Raw genomic sequence first — 24681 nt, 5'->3', positions numbered from 1 at the left:
GCTAATTCCAGTGGCTAATGAATCAGGCTATAGGCAAAATTAGCTTGAGGTTGTGTTATTTTACAAACTGCAGCATTACATAAACTACACCCTAGTTTAATTTTTATTTCTAAGATGTATACATGGGAATTCTTGGGCTTCATTTGGGGTTAAAGTGGTGGTTAACTTTAAGTATGTTATAGAAATGACTAATTCAAAGCAACTTTTCAATTGGTCTTCATTTCTTTTTTTAGCGTTTTTGAATCACGTGACATATCCTTCTGATTATTTTCAGCTTGCAATTGGTGGTCACTGACCAATCTAAAAATAAATCCCTTTAACTCCAAGTGAAATTGCTTAAATGCTGCTGCGACAAGTACCTATTTTCATATTATCAATAAAAAGTTACGATCCAACTTTTACTTATCCTAAGACTTTCTGGAATTATTACAATAGTTGTTACTACAAGATTTAGTTGTGTGTAATCCCTTGAATTTAGTTCTATTTATTTAGCATTTTTCTTCTCTTTTCTGTTCCTTTTAGATTTTCAAATACTTTCACAGATGAAGTTGGTTTATACATCTCTTTACCATCTGCTTTCTGGCTATAGAAAAAAAAGCATGGGATGAACACTGCTGAGAAAACCCCCACTCATTCATTGAAAAACCAAAGGGGTTTAGATGTTTTTCTGTTTCCTTCAGCTCCATCATAGTTGCCATTGGCCTTTTAGTTGCTACTCTGAGTAATATCCTGGTAATGTGTTTATTTAATTTTCTGGACTAATCTCTTGAGGTAGAGTGGTCTCTATGCATATTATTTTCATATTCATTTCATATTAATAATGCTCTGTGGTTGTTCAAAGTCTGGGATATTACATAGCAAGTCTTTAGAATGATGTTTGTGTAGAATTCTGGGGTAATAGCAGGCGCAACACCAAGCAGTGCACATTGCAAATGGTATTTACTAATGCAAGTGGTTAGTAAACTGCACCCAAATTGCATTCTCTTTTTGTTAACATCAGTTCAGGTACAAATTACAGTGAATTGCTTTAACAATTCAATTTGCCAATACATACAATTTTAGAGCAAAATATGATGTTGATGCTAACAATTGATGATTAATGATGATTACATTTTTTCTGCAGGCATGGATCTGCGACGAAATTCCTCATTTCGCCATCTGCGAATGTTTTTGCAAAACTGCAAGAAAAATTTGCCGTGACAAAAAAGTCGCCAAGACAAAAAAGTCACAGAGACAATAAAGGTCCCCAACCAACCAAGAAAACGCACACATTGACTTTAATGCATTTGTACAAAAAACTCGCTGAGACAAAAAAAGTTTCCACAAGAAAACGCCCATTTTTTAAGCATTTACTTAACTTTTACTTAAATTGCTTTGAAATTTAAGCAATATCAGAGGAAATGTTGCTAATAATAAATATTAAAGGAAGCTTACTGTTTATACATCTCTCAAAAACACCTCCTTTGTAAACCAAAGTCACTTCCATTGGAATGATAGCTTGTTCGCCAGTATTCAAAGGTCATCTATTAATAAAATGTTTACAACTTGATAGTTTTGTTGTGCTGTTTGGAAAGAAACCTCAGAATGAGTCATTGCTGACTTTTTGTGAAATGTTCAGTGATGGAAAGGTTCATTCTCCATACACCATGTAGTGTAGTAATATCAATCCACATCTGTGCCTGAATTGACACATGCACTATAATATAACAGATAACTGCAACTCATACAAGCTCTGCCCCTGGTTCAGGTGAATAACCTTACACAGCACTATTATATACAGTCATTTTAAAGCAGCACTAAGGTTGTTATTATTATTAGCATGGCATGATCAGATGGCATGGTATGTTTTTTGTAAACAAGTATTCAATTTACTGATAAATTAATTCAATACAACAGTTCAATGCGTGCACTGACATGTGACATGTAACAGTCAAATAGTGCAATACATAATACATACCAGCCAGAAATGGAGGTATAACAATTTGGACACACAAACAATACGTGGATTTGCGGCCAATGCAACATATTCAATGAGAGCTTTTATATTATGTACATATTTGCAGCACCGTAATGCATACATTCTGCATGACTACTCGAATATTCCTACTGTAATATTTGTCTGTTTTGTCTTTGTTATTCTTTTGAAATAATAAAACAGTTTATATAAAAAAAAAAAAATAAGAAATGGAGGTATATTACCAGACAGCTGATACCTGGGCAAAATGAGAATCACCCCAATGTTTCGGCACATGCTTTTGCCAAGTGAAATTCACATCTGACCTACAGGACTCCAGTTGAATAGCTCTATTATAGAAGGATGTATTCTCAGCTACTTTGCAACTGGCCTTCATTATATATTATTATTATTTCATTATAGTTATTACTATAACTGAATATATTCACATACCTTGCCCAGCGGGACTGTGTACCTGCTAGGGTTGTTCACTTCAATAACTCACACTTGATGCACCCAGTATAGTCTCATAGTCTTATGTATAGCACAATGGGTTCTGGAGGAAGGCTATTTAGTTTCTACTATGTACTGTATTACGGTATATGGCTGAAATGACAATAAAATCCTCTTCACTTGACTAATATATAGTTTATAATTACTATTATTTTTTTTCCAAGTATTATCCTTCGTATTCTATCTGTTTTTAGTTGCAAATGAAAAAAATATCTGGTTGTCACTGTCACCTTCCCTGTGGCAACAAAAACAAGTTTTATTACGATTCCCATAATTTTAATCCTTCGCACGGAGAGCAGAATGCAAAGGTTATATATAGGAGAGGCACATATTACAGTAAATTATATATTTTATATCTTATATATGTTACATTTTAATTATTATCTGGTTTACCAGTTGCGGTCTCATGCTTCCCAACATTTTGCAAATAGAAAGACTACCCATTTTTGCAGTCACACTCCCTAACTACTATGTCCATTACAAAACTTGGCAGGTTATAAAGTTTGACAACATTTCTGTGTTTTTTTATGTGTTATTACAGTTTTGCTAATGAAGGTGAATTTCCCTTTAAGCTGTGAGTCTATTTCCCCAAGAGACCTGTTTATCTTAAATTGTTACAATTGCATTTTTGATTATCTTAAATTGTTGCACAAAACTACCAAAAAGCTGTGGCACTATTCTCAGTCCCACAGTATGACAGCCCTCACCGGGAACCTCCTCTTGGTCAGGCCGGATTTGCGGCAAAGGGCTAGGGCTTCAAATATTAAGGGATGGCATGCTGCCCAGCCACATGGGTAATTTCCTCAATCCTAGCCTAGAGCTTAGTGCTCTAATAAGAAAATATGCGGATGCACACAATCTTTCGGGAGGGGGGGCGTCGGGGGAATATGGCCTCCGGGGCACCCTCTGGGGAAATTTGCACCTGCTCCTGGTGCGTGTGGCCTATTGCAGGCAGGGGGCATAACAGGGGACAAACATTTTCATCCAACTGGGGTGCGGGCTCTATTATCCCACACCTCCAGAGTAGGAAATATTTTTCTGGTGACCTTAAAGATTGGCTTGTATGATTTCCTGAACAAGCATAATATCCAAGGCTATTGCAGTGTCGGACTGGGCAGGCAGGACACCGGTACCGGGCCAGATCTGCATGTTAGTGGCGCTGTGTGCATACGTACAAACCCATCAGCGCGCGCGTATGGACAAATGCGACTTGGCGCTCCAGCAGGGGGGCCCTGGGGCAGTAGCCGTGGTGGGCCTCAAGCCCCCCTTGGGTATTGTGATGGTAAAGATCTATAGTTAGCATAAAAACTGATACATTATTAATATATGCGAGTATGTAGACAGCTGTGCATAAGGTATGAGTAAATCGTATGAGCAGTCGGGCACTGAATATCATTTGGAGCGTTGAACTTGATGTACTTTGGTCTTGTTTAAACCCAACCCAACTATATAACAATGTGTCTATATGAAACCTCCCTGAGCTGAGCTGTATGGTCATTTATATCAGAATTACACCTATTATTTTTAGGACGCGTTTGTATTTCTTGCCAACATTTTACCGGCTTAATTAAATATATTAAGCAGATTTAAAAAAATACATAAAAAAACAGAAAGGTGTGAAACGTTATTAGAGATCGCTATCAATTTCTGTAATACTCCATTTAAAATCAGAACTTGTGTGTCCACTTGTCTCATTCAGTTGCTTTAGTCACCAACACACTAATAACATACATAAGGTAAGTAAGTAAAGCTCCTATGCTCCAGGATCTGTAAATACACTTCCGTGTTTCTTTTCACCGCCTGCTATTTGTTACAGACCAAGGAATCAGCCTATCACTGATCAGCACCATGTAAAAGCCGGTTTCCGATTGGATGAGTCTCTGGACTCGCCACATTCTTACTCCAAATGACGTAACCGTTCTAGAGCAGGGAAATACAACAGGCAAGATGGCGGTAGTAGGTGGAAGTCAGAACCGAGACCGGCGGTGACACGGCTTATAGGAGTATGGGATGTGGCAGACGTGTTTACGCAGTTCAGTCCGGTGAGTAGGCTTCTATAATTCATTGCCCTTTTATTTATGTTTCCTTCACGAGCTCTTTATGTGGATGTACATCATGTAGTGCACACTGGGATTATGGTATTGTATATAGAGTAATACTGTCTATGTGATGCTTTGGCTGACATAGATTTGCTCTTCTATGAAGGATTGTTATAGAACCTACTGCACATCTTTCAGAGTTGTTTAGGATGTATACATCAAATATATATATATATATATATATATATATATATATATATCAAACAAGGGAAAGTTGTGCTCACCTCTAATTTTTAAAACCATTAGGCGGGGGTGCAATGAGGTTGTGACCACAAAATACATATAGACAAATATCACTGTACTCTGTCTTAAATATATTGATAATGGGTTGAGTGCAGAGGACTCTTGTATTTGTCAATAGTACCCCCTCTTGTAAAATATAAGGATATTATAAGTTACCGAGGAATTTCATGACCATATAAAAACACGAGGCCGAAGGCCGAGTATTTTTATACAGGTCATGGAACTCTGAGGGATACTTCTAATATCCTCATATTTTGCAACGGGGGTACTTTATTCATTATAATACACAAGTTTCAGTGAGTCATGTGACAGAAATTACATCCGAACTCACCGATTTTAACTGATGACATCAGAACTCACTGTTTATAAGGATATAATTTACAAGATATTCATGGATGTTTTTATGTGTGGTGGGCGCCACAGAAGGCAGTGTGTGGTGGGCAAAATCGCAAATACAGACTTCTTTGACACGCTTATTCAGGATTAATATGTTCTTTTATGTGTTAAAATACAATAAAGGCATGTCACCATTGGCTCAGTGCATATAGCAACTACTACTGACACGTTTTGTGCCACATGGCACTTCTTTAGAGTGTGCGGTGGGCACCCCGGAAAGGCAGCGTGTAGTTTTAAAAAAAATAAATAAAACTTTATAGGAATATATTAAATATACAGAGTTTTGTTTTTCTTGAGACGCTTTGCACCTTTTAAAGACTCATGTTGCATACATTTAAAGGTAACTGACTTTTTTGCAATGTGTGTGCATTTATCTCTGGTTTTAGTTTTGTACTCTCTTAACTTATGGTATACATCCACTAACTTAAACATCACACAGTGTGGCATTTGTGCATGGACTGATAATTGTGAACCTTATTGAAATGTTAGGTAAAATAGAATAGGTTATGCCATTGAGTCTTGTTTAATTATTCTTGTTTTTTCTAATGCGTCAAAGCTGCTATACTGTCCATTGCCATAGTAAATTGTTCTTTCTTGGTGGCTGTATTTATCTTTAAACTTGTAGAAAGTTTGTTTATTTAAGCTATACTTAACGACTACTATTCTTAAGGGCTCTTACGCACGGGTGTTTTTTGCTGCGTTCCTCTTTCTTCCGTTCAGCGTAAACGCACTCAATTATTGTCAAGGGGGCTTTACTCACACAGACGCATGTAAGCACCGAACACAGGTTGAATTCCAACATGCGGTGTCCCACTTGTGTTTGGCGCTTACATGCGTCTGTGTGAGTACAGCCCCCTTGACAATAATTGAGTGCGTTTACTCCTGTGCTCCCCTGCGGCTGAACAGAAGAAAGTGGAACGCAGGGGAGAGCAGCCAAAAACGCCCGTGTGTAAAGAGCCCTAACACAGCTGCTCTTGAAAATGTAAGTATACTTAGTTACTGATCTGTTGACCAGGTTCTTACGTTTTGTCTATATTTTTCAAGGAAACTTGCGTTAATCAAAGTGATTGAACCAGTGGCAGGTATATTTAATTGTAATGTGTGGCAGGCCCATGTGGTGGATTTGGCCCTCCAAGAGATTTGTATAGTGGATATTTGGTGTAAAAAAATTGGAAGAGAAAAATTGTATGGAAACAGTGCCTTTGGTGTGACACCCCAAGATGTTATTGCTGACTTTACAGGAAACCTTTAAAAAACTGAGTCATTGTATCTAAAAAATAATCAAGTGTCTGAACCCAATGTGGGCAATCTAAAGTTCATTTTATCCTAAGGATTATTGATTAAAAGGACATTCTTAGGACATTTACTCTTTCTATAGACATATACTTCCAGTAATTTGGCAGCTGCTGTCTTAGTTAGAAATTTGGTGTTTCCACATTATCTGTCATAGACACAAAGCGTAGAGTGCCAAGGTATCAAAGTAAAGCTATTATTTTGACCTCTTCAGACTGAGTCAGCAGCTTATCTGTCCCTGTTTGGGGGGGGGGCAGCAGGTTTAAAAATCCTGTTAGGGCGAGAATCGCATTGGCTCATTGATGTGTTCCTCGTCTTAATAGGCAGCATCCTCACTCTGTCGACGTGGGCACAAGGTGGGGAGAAGATCCAATCATTTGATGGCCGTGCCAAATGAGTATCTATGAATGTATGGGCAGCTTTAGCGTTGTATAAGGTAGAGTGTGGCTTTATCTTTATGTTAGAAACCCTAGAGAAGGTAACCCGCCCCATATAATTTATGAATAGTTCTTTTTGTTTTAATATGCTGTATTCAATCTTTCTGCTATGGAATGGTATTGAAGGGCTGTTTGGGCTGTATCCCATATACATCTCCTTGCTTCTCCAGTTTGCATAGCACAGTGTTTGCTTTATAAAGGAACAATGTCTTATAATCAGACTCTTGCATACCATTCCCAGTTATATAGTTTTGTTTCCACACCTTGACAGAACTTAGGTGCCGAGAAGGCGATTTTTTTGTAATTCTCTCTTGAATAGCATTCATCCATCCATGGTATGATCCATCAAACCGTGGACTTTTCCCTATGAGGAAGGCATTTTCTTACAAGCCTTCCTGTTTGTGTTGATGGGATATTATACCCCCTTGTTTTGCTATTCCTTGCTCTAAACAGGGCCACGCTTGAAAATGAAACTAAAGTCAGTTTCTTCTTTCTGATCCCAAAGGGCAAAGTCAAAACAAGCCAGCCTTCCACTGAGAAGCCTTTGTATAAATGAATCCTCCTCCCCAGCTACAGACTATTATTTTTTTTAGATAAAGAGCAGCTCATTATACATAGGCTTCTCAATGGATGCTGGTTTGTTTGACTTTGCTCTTTTGAATCAGGAAGTAGAATATGGCTTTATTTTCATTGTCAAATTGTGCTGTGTTTTGAACAAGAAATAACAAAAGCCGTAACTATTTGCCAATTAAAATAATGGACAAAACCTATGTTCAGCACAAGCCCTATTGATTTCACCAATATTGAAAAAGGGGATGAACGGTCCCTCTAAACCGGATCTGGCATTTGGTATTACAGCTGTGTATTAGCACCACTCTCTTTTGTGACACTACTAAACTTTTTTTTCTCAGTAATATACATATAGTACCTTGTACTTGTTGAGATCTAAGGTGCTTGAATTCATATTGGTGGCAAAACCACCCTGTTGGGTTCATTTAAAAGGGGTTGTTCACCTTTATATTAATTTTTAGTATGATGTAGAGAGTGATATTCTGAGACAATTTGCAATTGTTCATTTTTTTGTTATTTAGCTTTTTATTCAGCAGCTCTCCAGTTTTTATTTTCTGCAGTGTAGTTGCTAGGGCCTACATTACACTAGCAGCCATGCATTGATTTAAATAAGAGACTGGACTATGAATCAGAGAGGGCCTGAATAGAAAGATGAGTAATAAAAATAAGCAAACAAAAAATATGTAGCCTTACAGAGCATTTGTTTTTTTTAGATGTGGTCAGTGACCCCGTCTGAAGAAGGCAAATTATTCAAAAACTATAAAAAATAAATAATTAAGACCTGTTGTAAAGTTGCAGAATTGGTCATTCTATAGCATACTAAAAGTCAACTTCAAACAACTAGTCGGTTTCAGACAGATCACCAGAAATAACGTCTTTTTCCAATGACTTTCTATTTTCTATGTGTCACTGTTTTTCTAATATTGAAGTGTAAATTCTAAATTTTTCACCTTCTGAAGCAGCCCTGGGAGGGGGGTCGCCGACCCTGTAAACTGTTCTAAATATATACATTTAGTTGATACATTTGTTATCTTTGTCCCTTTCAAGCAGAATCTCTGGGTTTTATTACAGGCAGCTGTTAGAATTGATACAATAGTTGCTAATGCTCCAGAGATTCTGCTGAGAAATGTATCAACTAAATGTTGCAAAATTGTATCAGTTTAGAGACTGCACCTGAATTACTGAGCTGCCAGACTCAAACACCAGAGACACGAACATTCAACTTTAAACTTAGATTTTGGAAAAAACAGTAAAAAATTAAATAATGGAAAGTAATTGGAAAAAAAGTCTTTATTTCTGGGGAGCAATCTTAAAAACAACTGAATTGAAAAAAGTGTTTGGAAGGTGAACCACCCCTTTAATGTTTACATGATTTTCAGCAGGCTTAAGGTATGATGATCCAAATTACAGAACGATCCCTTATCTGAAAACCTCAGATGGCAAGCATTCCAGATAATAGACCCTATAACTGTACAGGGCGTTTTGCTTCTATGATTTAAATTGTGCTTTTTAAATTGTGAATATTAATAAAAGTATGCAAGGTGTTAATTGAGACAGTAATTCAATCATTTAAACTATGCAGTGCTAGACTAAGTGTTGCACCTTACTTTTACAAATGCTACATGTGACCATGAGCTCATTTCTAATTGCGATGTACATTCTATCACCTGCTGTCATGCATTGACAGTGAAAATGGGTTTGCTTTTGGTAAAATGGGGTTGAACCAAGCTTTAAGTCTGAAATATATTTTTGTAAAGGAACGGTGTTTGCACAATGTTAATTCTTTTGGTCAGCTTGTAGTGTTCAATCTTGGAATAATGTTTGATTTTTAATGCACTCATTAAAGGGATACTGTCATGGGAAAACATGTTTTTTTTTTTAAAAAAATGCACCAGTTAACAGTGCAGCTCCAGCAGAATCCTGCATTGAAATCCGTTTTTGAAAAGAGCAAATGGATTTTTGTATATTTCATTTTGAAATCTGACATGGGACTAGACATATTTTCAGTTTCCCAGTTGTGCCCCCCAGTCATGTGACTTGTGCTCTGATAACATTCATTCACTCTTTACTGCTGCACTGCAAGTTGTTGTGGTATCAATCCCCTCCCTTCAACCCCAGCAGCCCATCAGCAGAACAATGGGAAGGTAACCAGATAACCACTCCCTAACACAAGATAGCAGCTCTCTGGTAGATCTAAGAACAGCACTCCATACTAAAAATCCAAGTCCCACTGTGACTCCTTCAGTTACATTGAGTAGGAGAAACAACAGCCTGCCTGAATGTAGTTCCATAATGCAGCCCTGGCTCTTTCTAAAAATGCACTTAGATGGCTGCCTACACACCAATATTACAACTAAAAAAAACCTACACTTGTTGGTTCAGGAATTCAATTTTATATAGGTTTTACTTGTATCATACATCCTAGGCTATTTGCACTAATTCTGATCTTGGATTGCTGTGTAACATCTTGGGTTATGAAATCAGTGGAGTGTTAAAATTTCCGTTTGGATCATGATCCCTTAAAATCGCTTTCTCTAAAGCAAAGATCACATAATTATGTAGTAAAACTTTTAAGCAGCCTTATATAACTTTGTTATATAAATGTTTGAAAAAAATTATGCTGGCTACTTCAGAGTAACCCTTTTGGTCTTTTTTTATCTCATCTAGAAGTGGAAAAATGCATGATCAAACCTTGCTTTGCTGGTTAATATTATGGCTTGCATGGAGAGAATTGTATGAGTCTAATGCTAATTTTAGGTATATTGGTAGTTAATTAAATGTGTTGAGTTAACATTCAGTAAACAGGAGGTGACGTAAAAAACAAAACACCAGAGTGGTATTTCTGTCTTCACACTGGGAATTATCCAAGTCTGATTTGTTAGTGCGTAAAACTTTTCTTACAGAATTTCATTTTTTTTTCAGCATCACTTCCTCTGTTACGAGTCTAGAGAGTGTACGTGAAGTGATAATGAAATTTTTGTACAGATGTTCAGGAAGCAGCAGCAACACAACTTTTAACTGTGAGCTACAAACCCCCAGCCACAGGTCGAATAGTTTCAAAATTAAACCTTGTTTTCTACTATTTTTATTTTGGGGCAAATTTATTAAAATTCACACATTTGGTAAAAAAAGAAAATGTGACCATAAAAAGTAAGTTACAGGTGGGTTATGAAAATATTGACTTGAATAACTGTGTGGCAAAAAAAAAAAAAATAGCATGTTTCCCATTTGTTTTTAAGCAAGCTGAGAAATAACTGGTGTAAAATCGCAGCAAAAAAATAACGTATATTTCAACTTTGTTGTATGCTGAAGTTACTCTACCCCTTGATATCTGTAGAATGTTGGCAGGTTTAGATGAAATAATTAGTCAGATGGGATTTGTAAGTAGTTTATCAAGATGACAAAATCTATGCAGGCCAATAAACTGTATCCAGAGTTTGGCATCCTTGCAACAGTATCTGGACAAGCTGACAATCTGATAAGCAGATGAGATTCAGAGGCAGATTTATTAAGGATTGAGTTGTGTTTTCAAGGTTATTTTCTGGTCTAAAAATGTTTTTTTCGGGTTTAAAAAAAACAAACTCAAATTTTACAAGATTTATTATACCCTGACCCTGTAAGTAGCTTGAATCCGAAAATACACCATGTAAAACCTGTCGAGGTTGTGTAGGAGTCAATGGCAGAGGTCCCTTGAACCATTTGAAGATGTTAATGGCCTTTATGATGTTCTAGTTTTTTTCAGAGGGTTTTGCCCGAAAACTCTATCAATTTGAGTGATTCGAGTTTTTTCTCATTGAAAACTTGATCAATTCGAGTTTTGATAAATAACCCAGTGTTGATAAATGTAAGGTCATGTGCCTGGGATGTAAAAATATGCGACACTTATACCCTGTATATACTTAAGATACAGGTATGGGACGTGTTATCTAGAATGCTCAGAACCTGGGGTTTTCCAGATAAGGGATCTTTCTGTAATTTTTATCTCCATACCTTAAAATAAAAAAAAATGCTAAAAATAATTTAAACATCAATTAAACTAATAGAATTGTTTTGCCTCCAATATGGATTAATTTTTATCTTCGTTTGGATCAAGTACAAGGTACTGTTTTTGATACAGTTTTTAGTAATTTTCAAAATTCTAATTATTTGATTAAAATGGAGTTTATGGCAGATGGCCGTCCCGTAATTCTGAGCTTTCTGAATAATGGATCCCGCCGTACTTGTATGTAGATTGTAGATGCTGTTTTGTGAGCAGACCATACAAAGCTGTCTGATGCTGTATTCACCAACAGGTCCTTCTAACAAGCACAAGGGTATCCATTCATATTAGAAGTGAGGAGGTGCCATCAAAATATTTGGAAAGAGTTTTATATACTGGGAGAGAGGGAAATTTGTGGAATTCTCTCCCTGAATAATTTGTACTGGAAAAATAAAAATAAAAAAACAGCTTCAAGAAGAGGGTGGATGACTTTTTAGCAAGTGGTTACTGAAATTAGCTTTTGGCATTTAGTTTATACAAGGACTGGTCCAATCGTAATCCAGGGGTCAGGAAATAATTTTTTTCCCACTCCGACCAAAACAAACTGGAGAGCTTCAGCTAGCGCTTTCCCTTTTCTCTGGAACAACTAATATTTAGATAGGCTTTATTTAGACCAAATGGTTGAACTGAATGGACATGTCATTTTTGTATTTATTTGATCCATATCATGTTAATCTAATTTCATATTTTCAATTTTTTTGAAATCTCTGCAAATTACAGAAAAATATTTTTTGCGTATGTTAGTGATTTCCCTAACATTATTCTTTAATCTGTGCTTCTAACACGGGAATACAATCGCAGGGCAATTCTGAAGGTTTGTCTTGCATTGTTTTAATGCTGTGTGAAAGTCTCTAGTATGGCTGCGGTGGTTAAAGGGGATGTTCACCTTCCAAGCACTTTCTACAGTTTGTTTTTATTGTTAACCAGAAATCAGCAAGTTTTCAGTTGCTTTCCATATTTTATTTTTGACAATTTTTCCAAAATTAAAGTTCAGCATTCCTGTCTCTGGTGTTTGTCTGGCAGCTCCGTAATCCAGGTGCAGATTCTGAACTGTTACAATTTACTACAATAGTTGATACATTTCTCAGCAGCATCTGTGGAATATTAAACAACTGTTGGAAGGTGGACACCTTTAAATGGTCTATTTACCTTCCAAATACTTTTTTAGTTGAGTTCTTTTCAGATTGTTCTCCAAAAATAAATACTTTTTTCAATTGCTTTTTATTTTTTACTGTTTTTCCAAAATCTTAGTTCAGTAATTCAGCTCAGTAATTCAGGTGCAGGTTCTGCGCTGTTACAATTTGCAATATTTAGTTGATACATTTTTCAGCAGCATCTCTGGAGTAGTAGCAACTATTGTATCAATGCTAACAACTGCCTTTAAGTGGGTTGTTCACCATGTAGAGAGTGACATTCTGAGACAATTTGCAATTGGTTTTTATTATTTGTGGTTTTTGAGTTATTTAGCTTTTTAATTCGGCAGCTCTCCAGTTTGCAATTTCAGCAATTTGGTTGCTATGGTCCAAATTACCCTAGCAACCATGCATTGATTTGAATAAGAGCCTGGAATAGGAGAGGGCCTGAATAGAAAGATGATAAACTTAAGTAGCAATAACAATAAAATTGTATTCTTACAGAGCATTTGTTGTTTAGATGGAGTCAGTGACCCCCATTTGAAACATGGGAAGAGTCAGAAGAAGGCAAATAATTAAAAACTATAAAAAATTAAAGCCAATTGAAAAGTTGCTTAAAATTTGTCATTCTTTAGTAAACAAAAAGGTAAGGTGAACCACCCCCTAATGAAACTCAACGAGTCTGCTCAGCAGGGCGAAAGATAAGAGAGTCGGTGACCCCCTTTCCTCCCAGAGCAGCTTTAGAAAGTTCAAAAATTAAATTTACACTTCAATATTAGAAAATCACACATAGAAAATAATCGGAAACAGTGTTTATTTCTGGTGAACTATCTGAAACCAACTGAACTGAAAAAAGTGTTGGAAGGTGAACAACTTGTTATGGTTTAGGGAGGTTTTTTTTAATGGTTTTATGAGGCCAAAAATTGAGAATAACTGTGTTTTAATGTAAGTTAAATACTGAATATATTCAAGCGTGCTATCTCCACTGCGAGGTATAGTGGTGGCAGCAGCCTCTTGCTATGGGAATGCTACTCTGCAGTAGGCCCTGGGAGACTTGTAGACTTGGTAGAATGAACACAGTGAAATCCCAGAGGAAAACCTGATGCAGTCTGCAAGAAACCTGAACAATGAGAGAGAAAATGTGCCTTCCAGTAAGATAATGAACCCAAACATAAAGGCAAAATTACACAAGATTGACTTAAAATAACAATGTTAATGTCCTTTCATTTCTGAGACTAATTTCAATTTAATGGAGAATTTGTGGCTGGGATTGAAAAAGGCTTTTCACCCACAACCCCCAACAACAATTTTACAAAGAGGAAGGGGAAAACTGCTAAAACTGCAAATGTTGGAAACCTGCACAAACAGATAACCCTTCAACATCAGCATTTTAATCCAGCATTGGAAGCATAAGTATATTGTGGAGACTTTTTTTTTTATGTATGACTGCAAGCATGATCATGGGATATTGGTTAATAATCATCACCATGACATATGTGTTATTTACTTATGTGTTTATATCTCAAATCCTCCTTACTTCAACTGCACATCTGGTGAAATACTTTGCATATCCGGGGTAATAAAGCAAACCCTTTTAGAAAAATGTAATTGTGCACAGTAAAAAAAACTTTTTTAACCTGATTGTAGAATGTGTTTTTAGGAACAAGCATATTCTACATGCCTGTAATTTTTTTTAAATATAAAGCAGTTAAGCAAAATAAAGCATGCTATGTTATTAGCTATTTTATATTCTTCTCGTTCATCTATAGAAATGTAGAGGTCATACACAGGCAGGATAAGGATATCACTGGTATCATTTGATTACATTTGTTAGTCTGTACCAGGCTTGATTTTCAGCATTACTAATTCATAGCCTGGCTTTTTCAGTCATTGATTAAGATAATACGTGTTAGTAGACCTAAGTAGATAATCCGGTACGTACTGTATATACTGAAATCTAAGAAGCATTTGTCTAGGCATAACTTTGTTTTAAAGGAGTTGTTCACCTTCCAAACACTGTCAGTTGAGTTGTTTTCAGATTGGTCTCCAGAAATAGACTTTTTTTAAATTGCTTTCAATTTTTATTTTTTTACTGTTTTTCCAAAATCTAAGTTTAAGGGCAAGGCTAGACATTGCGTTTTTAAAAAAAACTAAGTCGGGCATAAATAAGCCACTGAAACCATCCGCGACCATCAACGTGCGTTTTTCAGCACGTAGGTTTCTTTTCGCAACATGCACTTCTTATAGTTCTTGTTCCCCATCATTCTGCTGTCTTGAAATAGAAAATAGAAAAGCTATTTAAAAATAGAAAAACTTTTTACATGCAAAATGGAGCAGGAATGATCTTCAATACACAACGTAATTACGCCACCGGCCGTAAAATGTGTCATTTATGGACACCATATTTATAATACGCTGCATATTTACTTAAAGTGTGGTTTTAAACTTGCAGATTCCATAGAGTCTATTGATTTGGTAGTTTCTTGACGTATTGGCGTTTCTGCTAAAAAACACCAATACTGGCTTCCCGTGGCCCTGTGAGAATTGCCATAATGCGTTTTCCATTCGTTTCAGTGGTAGTGCAGTTTATGTGTAATTTACACCCGACTGAACTTTTTTAAAAACGCAACGTAAAAACATCACGTCTGGCCTTGCCCTAGAGTTTAAATGTCCTTGTCTTTGGTGTTTCAGTCTGGCAACTCATTAATTCAGGTGCAGATTCTGAACTGTTACAATTTTGCAACATTTATTTGCAACATTTCTCAGCAGCATCTCTGGAATTTTAGCAACTGTTGTATGAATTCTAACAGCTGCCTTTAATGAAACTCAAGGATTCTGCTCAGCAGGGCTAAAGAAATGTATCAATTTAGAACAGTTTACAGGGTCAGCGCCCCCCCCCCCTCCCAGAGCTGCTTTTGGGAGGTGAAAAGTGAAACTTTACTCTTCAATGTTAGAAAAATGGTCACACACAAAAAAAATCTTTATTTCTGGTGAACTATCTGAAACCAACTGAACTGAAAAAGTGTTGGAAGGTGAACAATCCCTTTAAACTGTAATACAAAAGTCTGGGTAGTTGATTTATTGTGCTAGTATTTTTGCATAATGGAAACCTGATTAGAAGTGGAAGTAGCACCTTTTTCCAACATGAGTCTAATTAATGTAACTAATGCTGAACAGTAACTAACTTAAAAGTCAATTTATTTGACTGTTACCCTGCACTGTTTGACTTTGTGCTTTAGCTTCAAAATCACTGATACAATTTGTATGTAGAAGCTGCTGAGAAAGGCCGTTTCAAGTTGGCTGCAGGTCACATATTTACATAACACATGTGCTGTATAGAATGCAATAGTTGTAGTTCTTATACATGAAGATCTCTCATTTGTCGTCAAGAAATTGTTTATTTGCAGGTGCAGAATGCAAGCAGTGTTTCACTTTATGATTTCACTGGTCCTTTAGTATTCTGTCTACTTGATTTTTGTTGACCAACTATTGCCAGTTCTACCTTGTATCATTAATTCCTCATTTTTAACAGACACAGTATCTTTTAAATATTTAGAGGCAGAACAGGAAAGGGCTTAACTTGTTATTGTGTCTTTACAAGCAGAAGCATGTTAGGCAGATTTTGAGCAAAAAAATCCCAGGAATTCAGGTTAGAAGAGGCTGCTGTAATTGCTTGTGATCATTTTTTTTCAATTTACAACATTTCTTTTAATAACTGTGGCATTGTGGAACTTTAAACTGAAATGCCATAGCTTAAAATTCCTAAAGATTTCAGAAACAGTCCTTTGCAAAAAGTCTAAACTTTTTCTTGGGTGGGTAGCCTTTTATATTCTTATTGTAAATAGATATGATTTTAAAGATGTCATTCACCCATCGGCTAATTGCATACATATTGTTTTCTCCTCTGGTTTCAATACACCAGAGGAGAAAACCTGATGTTCTACCCCCTGAATATGTGTGCATTGACAGGCATGCATAAACTGGTCAGCCCACACACACAGTGGATTTCAACATGGAAACACTAAAGGGCAAATTCACTAACCTCCGAAAATTCACTAGCGATGGCTCACAGCGCAACACTTCGCCAGGCGTAGATTCGCCAGGACAACGCTAATTCACTAAAATCCGAAGTTGTGCTAGCATTACTGCGCCAAGCAAAGCGAGGTTACGCTAGCGTTGGCTAATTTACATATGGCGGGAAGTTGAATGGACGTATATGTTGCAGCAAATACATCACACTACACAAGCCCAGGGAACCATAATAAAATAAAATAAAGTTGTTATAATGCCCTACACATGAGCCCAGTGTATAAGTTTATGTGCCATATGTTAGGAAATGTAGGGGGAAGCCGGTTTCCCCCAAAAAAATGTAAGGTCTTTTTCAGCCTATCACCCTGAAAAATGAAAAGACGCTAGTGTTTTTTGGGACTTAGAAAAAAGATTTTTTTAGGAAGTTCTATCTACTCAATTGCACTTTGCCTGGTCTAAAGTGGTGAAGGCAAGTCTGGAGCAAGAGGTAACGTTCAGTAAAATCCGCATCTTAGTGAATTTTAGTCTATTCGCCAGAGGCTTTAGGGAGCTAAGTACCGCTCGAGTCTATCTGCTTCGCTAGTGATGTTATGACCGTTAATAAATTGGTGACCGTAAACCGACCGTTAGTAAATTGTCAAAGTACTGAAATCATGTCATGCGGGCAAATTTTTGCCCGTGTTGGTCACTTTGCCCTTTAGTAAATTTGCCCCTAAGACTATGGGCCCAAAGATGTCTCCTTTCTCGTATTTGGGCTGTCCTCTACTTCTATGCAGGTGGGTCTAATTCAGATTTATTGAAATAGGGCATAGAGCTGATTTTCTTCTCCCAGCCTGAAAAAATACGCAGGCCCCGTAGCCTTAAATGTGCATTTTCATGCCAAAATCCAGTCTGTATGTTGGCTGATCCTGTGCCTGTCAGTGCGCACACATTCATGGGGTAGCAAATTAGGTTTCCTCTGCTGGTGCAACATCCCGTGTGCAGTTAACAGTTCAATAGGTCTTCATTTTTTAAATAGTTTTTTTTTTATTTTTTTTTTTTAATTAATATTTACTTTGTCCCTTTCTAGTTTTAAATTTGATTGTTACTTTTTATTACGTAATTTTCTATTCAGGCCGTCTTTTATTCTCTTCTTGTCTCTCATTCTAACCACTGCCTGATTGATTGGCTAAAGTGGCCCAAAGCAACCGCATAGATGCAAAAATGCCAAACTTTAGAGGAGACTCGGCGCATGCAGTCCCTCCTGTTCTTGTTTAAAAACTTAACTTAGAATGATTGTAGAGCAGGGATCCCCAACCTTTTGAACCCGTGAGCAACATTTAGAAGTAAAAGGAGTTGGGGAGCAACACAAGCATGAAAAATGTTCTTGGGGTGCCAAATAAGTGCTGTGATTGGCCATTTAGTAGCCCCTATGCGAATTGTCAACCTACATTGAGGATCTGTTTGCAGTGCACCTGGTTTTTATGAAACCAAAACTTGCCTCCAAGCCTGGAATTCAAAAATAATCATCTGCTTTGAGGCCACTGGGAGCAACATCCAAGGGGTTGGAGAGCAACATGTTGCTCACGAGCTACTGGTTGGGGATCACTGTTGTAGAGAGTGACAATTTGCACTTGCTTTCCATTTTTTATTATTTGTGTTCAGGGGCGTAACTACAGAGGAAGCAGACCCTGCGGCTGCCGGGGGGCCCAGGAAGGTATAGGGGGCCTATGAGGCCCTAATTAATGAGAAATGTCAATATATATTGGTAAAACAGGACAACCTCTGGAAATGTTGGGGGCCCTAAAATTAATTTGCTGTGGGGCCCAGTAGCATCTAGTTACTCCACTGTTTGTGTTTTTTTTATTCAACCGTTTCAGCAGTCTGGTTGCTAGTGTCCAAATTACCCTAGCAACTAAGCATTGTTTGAATAAGAGACTGGAATATGAATTGGAAAGGGCCTAAATAGAAATGAGTTATAAAAACAGCAATAACCATACATTTGTAGTCTTACAGATCATTTGATTTTGAATAGTGACCCCCATTTGTAAGCTGAAAAGAGTCAGAAGAAAAAGGCAAATCATTAACAAAACGAAAAAAAATAAATAACAAAGACCAGTTGAAAAGTTGCTTAGAATTGGCAAGTCTATAACAGACTAAAAGTTATGCACAGGACAAATATGATTCCAAATAAAAGTACAGATTTGCTGAATCCAAACACTGCTTTGCATGTCTATACACATCTGTCTAATTACTGTGGAACATTTTGTTTTCATTTTGAGTCTTTTGGTTCCTCATTTGTGAAGTAGGTCCAAGGCCTCATTTGTTGTTTTTATGGTTAGTTCACACAAGGAGATTCGGGGAGATTTTGTCGCGTGTGCTTTAGTGCAGGTAACTTTTCATTATAGCCTATGGGAAGATACGCTGAGGCAGTTCGGGGAGATTGTCGCTCAGAAGACGAGGCGGTTAGTCGCCAGGCGACAAAATCTAACCGAATCTCCTTGTGTGAACTAACCCTTAAGATCATGTATTTGCACAATTCTTTAGAGAAAAAATGCATTAGTGGATTTCTTAATAAACCACCAACTTGAGGGAATGAAAACGCTGTAACTGTGTTTATTTAATCTGAACTGTTGAAAATTGTCCATGTGCGTGGCTTTTTATAGACTACAGGTAAAAATTGTCTTACCGCACCAATGCTGAAAGCAAGGACTCTGCCATAAACACATTAGGGAAATGTAATAAAATATTCAAAGTCTGCTACGGATTGAATCACCTATAGCAAACAATCAGCAGGAGACATTTGCCAGTCGCCAGTTTAAAAGCAAACCTCTTCTTGGTTGCTATGGGTTACCGCACCTGGGCATATTTTGTGTCTTGGGGGCAAGAGTTCTGATTCAGTGAAAATATTTAACATGCACCAAGCATAAATAGCAGAGTTAATGGAAATTCAGTATGATTAGATAATGGCCCTTTTAGTGGCACAGATAGATCAAATTATTTTACCTGTGCATGAAAGGACGTACATTCCACACATGATACATTCTGTTATATAGAAGCTGTGACTGCATAAATGCATTACAGTTTTTTTGCAGCCAGTCATTCATTTTTGCTCTATTCTCCCTCCTCTGTGTAAAGGGCGGAGTTGAGGAACAAGTAAGGAACTTATATATTTCTTCATGTGCTGCTTTTTGTGTTTTGATCCGTAGAAGTCAGGGATATCCGTAAAACTATACATGGTTTTGGCACGTTCAGGATTTATGGGGTTTCTATGTTGTACAGTTATGGGATCTGTTATCCAGAAACCTGTTTTCCAGAAAACTCCGAAGGCCATCTCCCATGGACTCCATTTTAAACAAAAAATCTCAAATGATTAAAAAATTTCCTTTTTCTCTGTAATAATAGAACAGTACCTTGTTCTTGATCCCAAATAAGATATAATTAATCATTATTGGAGGCAAAACCAGCCTATTGGGTTTAGTTAATGTTTACATCTTTTTTATTGCAAACTCAAGTGGAGACCCAAATTACGGAAAGACCCCTTATCTGTAATAGGGATGCACCGAATCCAGGATTCCACTCGGGATTCAACCTTTTTCAGCAGGATTCGGATTCGGCTGAATCCTTCTAGCCCAGGGGTCAGCTACCTTTACTATCAAATGAGCCACTTTGCCCCCTCTTTCACTAAAGAAAAATAGTCTGGAGCCACAAAACATAACACAGCTTATAAACGTTTAAAAGTTTTAACCTTTTTTATTTTAATGGTTACAACAACAGAATACAGCAAACAGAAGTGCAGTGTGTGTGTGTAGGCCTACTTTGAAATAAATGAAACCCTGAATAGCCTTATTAAATGCTAGTTTTCACATCTGTTTAATGTGACTTCTGTTTCTGAAGCTCCATGCTGATCCTCCCTCTATTGTCTTGCGTGTGTGACCGCGGTTAGGACCATGATGAATCATCTTGCTGTGGCTCGGTCTTGCCTGTCACTCCTGGGACGTCTATACAGCCCTTGCACCTGCTGGCCGCTTCCTGAGTGTGCGACTGCGGTAAGCTAACCGTTAGCTTACCGCAGCCGCACACTCAAGGAGCCACCAGCAAGTGCGAGGGCTGTATAGACAACGTACCAGGCAAAGCCACAAGACCGAGCCACAGCAAGCAGGATGAAGAGCCGCATGAGGCTCCGGAGCCACGGGTTGCCTACCCCTGCCATAGACGTATCGCCAAACGAGCAGATCTCTCCACGATATGCCCACATTGAAGTGGGTGATATCGGGCTGATCAGATCGTGGGCCCTAGATATAGATAGTCGACCCTAGACTTAGATGCGGCCACGATCCGACTGGATTTTTATCCTGCCCGATCGAGATCTGGCCGACTTTCAGTGTTAAAATAAAAACTGGGTAAGCAGATAGGCTGTGCAAAATCATTTTTTTTCTAATATAGTTAGACAAAAATGTAATGTATAAAGGCTGGAGTGACTGGATGACATAACATAACAGCCAGAACACTACTTCCTGCTTTTCAGCTCTCTTGGTCTGCACTGATTGGTTACCAGGCAGTATCCAATCAGTGACTTAAGGGGAGGGCAAATGGGTCATAACTGTTTGCTTTTGAATCTGAGCTGAATGCTGACGATCAATTGCAACTCACTGAACAGTTATGTTTCCATGTGGCCCCCTTTCAATTCGCTGACTAACTCAGAGTTGGAGAGCTAAAAAAAAAAAGCAGGAAGTTGGGTTCTGTATCCAGTCACTCCAGCCTTTATACATTACATTTTTGGCTAACTAACTATATTAGAAACATTTTTTATTTATGCACAGTCTATCTATTTATCTATCTAGTTTTTATTTTTACACTGAACTGCTCCTTTAAACTTGTTGGAGCAGAGAATAATTCTCAGGTAATTACATTTTTTGCTTGGCTTTATGTCCCTCCATATAACTGTTGGCCCACTCATTTCAGGTAAATACCATAATACCTTTATATATGTATGAGGAGACATTCATAATTAGAGGTGATTTCCATTTGAAATGACTGATCACAACAGCTTATTCATATTTTTGGGATCAATGTAAAACATATGATAGTGTCTTAGTTATTTCTTCATAATATAACTACCCACACAAATCTGTATGTCTTGCGTGTGTGACCGCGGTTAGGACCATGATGAATCGGTCTTGCCTGTCACTCCTGGGACGTCTATACAGCCCTTGCACCTGCTGGCCGCTTCCTGAGTGTGCGACTGCGGTAAGCTAACCGTTGGCTTACCGCGGCTGCACACTCAAGGAGCCACCAGCAAGTGCGAGGGCTGTATAGACGACGTACCAGGCAAAGCCGCAAGACCGAGCCACAGCAAGCAGGATGAAGAGCCGCATGAGGCTCCGGAGCCACGGGTTGCCTACCCCTGTTCTAGCCGAACCACATATGAATCCTAATTTTCATATAGAAATTAGGGGTGGGGAGGGAAATTGCGTCACTTTTTGTCAAAGCAAGGAAGTAAAAATTGTTTTCCCCCTTCCCACCACTAATTTGCATATGCAAATTAGGATTTTGATTCAGTTCAGTATTCGGTATTCAGCCGAATCTTTCGCTAAGGATTCGGGGGTTCAGCCGAATCCAAAATAGTGCATTCGATGCATCCTTCATTTCTAATACTCCAGGTCCCGAGCATTCCTGATAACAGGTCCCATACATGTATATGTTATGTATATTCTGAAATATATTTTATTTTAAAACAGAAAGTTAGTTATTTAGCCATAAATCTAATTTAGTGGAATTACAAAAACTTTTAACATCTCCAAATGTAAAACCACAAATTATGTGTAATGGGATAAATCACTTCTTTAACAGGGAGAGTCAAATATGGGAGTCAAATATGAGAATCCAGGGGTGTTGTTTGCCTTTAAATTAACTAAAAATAATGTAGATGTAGAGAGTGATATTCTGAGACGGTTGGTTGTCACTTATTGTTATTTGTGGTTTTTGAGTTATTTGGCTTTTTATTCAGCAGCTCTCCAGTTTGGTCCCTAGCAACCAGATTGCTGAAATTGCAAATTACCCTAGCAACTGTGCATTGATATGAATAAGAGACTGCAATATAAATAGGAGGGGCCCTGAAAAATTAGTAATAAAAAAATAGCAATAACAATAAAATTGTAGCCTTGAGGTAGAACTACACGGACGTTTTGACATCCGATACCTTCCATTCCGACAGGTAAGTAATAGGAATGTCGGATGTTGTCGTAGTGCACATCCGACACATCACGATTGACGGATGCGAACGCTGCATGTTGCATCAGATGCATGCTGCGTCAATGTCCGACATTCCTATTGCTTACCTTAGATTCGGTGCATCCACCGTGACGCCTGCTCTTGCTTGTGACGCATCAGAACGGAAGGTATTGGATATCAAAACGCCCCAGTAGTTCTACCCTTACAGAGCATTTGTTTTTACATGGGGTCAGTGGCCCCCATTTGAAAGCTGGATAGATAGTCACAGGAAGGCATATAATAAAAAAAAACTAAAAACAAAAATGAAGGCCAATTGTTTAGATTTAGCAATTTCTTAACATATTTATATGAAGGTATAGCTCAGCTGTGTAAGCTTTAATAATGTAAGGGGACGTGCTACTGTTGTAAACTTAACAAGATTTCTTTTTTCTTATCTTATAGCTGTGAATCAAAAGGCCACTCACAATGGATAGTAACAAAACCAATATAGTACCATCCATTACTGATCTAGAAGGATTTCTCACAGAGCACGACTCCAATGTTGTTTGGCTTCTTGTTGGTAAGTTTTGATACTCTTACTTGATCGGACATGTTTAAAATTTTGTCCCAACCGATCCCGCCGGAGCCCATTGCGCTCTCATCGTAATTTGATTGTTCAGCCATAGGGCTTACGTTCAGATTACCCCCGATATAGCCATGCCCGTTAGTGGCATATCAGGGAAAGATCAGCTCGTTTGGCAATGTTGCCAAACGAGTGGATCTTTTCGTCTATGGCCACCTTTACTTGTTTAAATGATCTTATTGCTTCCCTATTCTTCCTTTACACTAATGGCAGTAACTTACAAGTGATACACACCTGTGGGAGTGTGTGTGTGTGTGTGTGTGTGTGTATATATATATATATATATATATATATATATATATATATATATGTGTGGGAGTGTGTGTGTATATATGTATATGTATATGTATATGTATATGTATATGTATATGTATATGTATATGTATATATATATATATATATATATATATATATATATATATATATATATATGTGGGAGTGTGTGTATGTATATATATATATATATATATATATATATATATATAATATGTGCTATGTGTTTTTTTGCATAAGTCTCTAGAGCTGGAAGCAACTAGTACATTTGTACTGTGAATATTTTACTAGTGCTACAGGTAAGGGATCTAGTATAAGTAATTCTAAAACAAATGGACTTGCTGAGTAGTCATTGAAGATCAGTTTTTTAGAATTACTTATACTAGATATACCATGACCTGGTTGTGACCAGTTGTTTTAGAATTACTTATACTTATATTCCATTACCTGGATGAATAAAAATCTTCATAGTCATAGGTAAGGGATCTGTCATCCAAAAAGCTCTAAATTACAGAAAGGACGTCTTCCATAGACCCCATTTTATTCAAATATTCCAAATTTTTTAAAAAATGATTTCCCATTTCTCTTGAAGGGCAGAGACACTGTCAAAATCGGTGAGATTAGTCACCTGGTGACAAATCTTGTCTTTTTCGAACTGCCTCCCCTGCCTTCCCGCCGTCTAGAATGAAAATTGCTGGCGGGATGGCACATCCGTTATCTGGAAAACCCCAGGTCCTGACCATTCTGGATAACCTGTTCCATACCTGTAGTACAATAGTCATAGGGCGGAGAAGTACAGTTAATAATTGACAGTTTGCAGGGAAGGATTCATATATTTGGGTTTTTATAGGTCAGGTAAGCTCTAAG

At 37.5% G+C, this 24681-nt stretch overlaps 1 protein-coding gene across 10 annotated transcripts in view; it reads left to right on the top strand.

Annotated features, from left to right (window-relative positions):
- The first annotated feature begins 4356 nt into the window (after nucleotides 1-4356).
- Nucleotides 4357-24681, top strand: part of kiaa1109.L (KIAA1109 L homeolog) — a 163269-nt gene continuing 142944 nt past the window's right edge. For all 10 annotated transcript variants that reach the window (XM_041580744.1, XM_041580740.1, XM_041580751.1 and 7 more), the window contains exons 1-2: nucleotides 4357-4509; nucleotides 23361-23478. In XM_041580744.1, coding sequence (XP_041436678.1) covers nucleotides 23385-23478 — 94 coding nt within the window. In that variant the 5' untranslated portion in view covers nucleotides 4357-4509; nucleotides 23361-23384. The remainder of the gene's footprint in view (nucleotides 4510-23360; nucleotides 23479-24681) is intronic.

The sequence above is a fragment of the Xenopus laevis genome, chromosome 1L, assembly GCF_017654675.1.
Source record: "Xenopus laevis strain J_2021 chromosome 1L, Xenopus_laevis_v10.1, whole genome shotgun sequence".
NCBI classification, from domain to species: domain Eukaryota; kingdom Metazoa; phylum Chordata; class Amphibia; order Anura; family Pipidae; genus Xenopus; species Xenopus laevis.
This window is presented reverse-complemented; position numbering and strand designations above follow the sequence as displayed.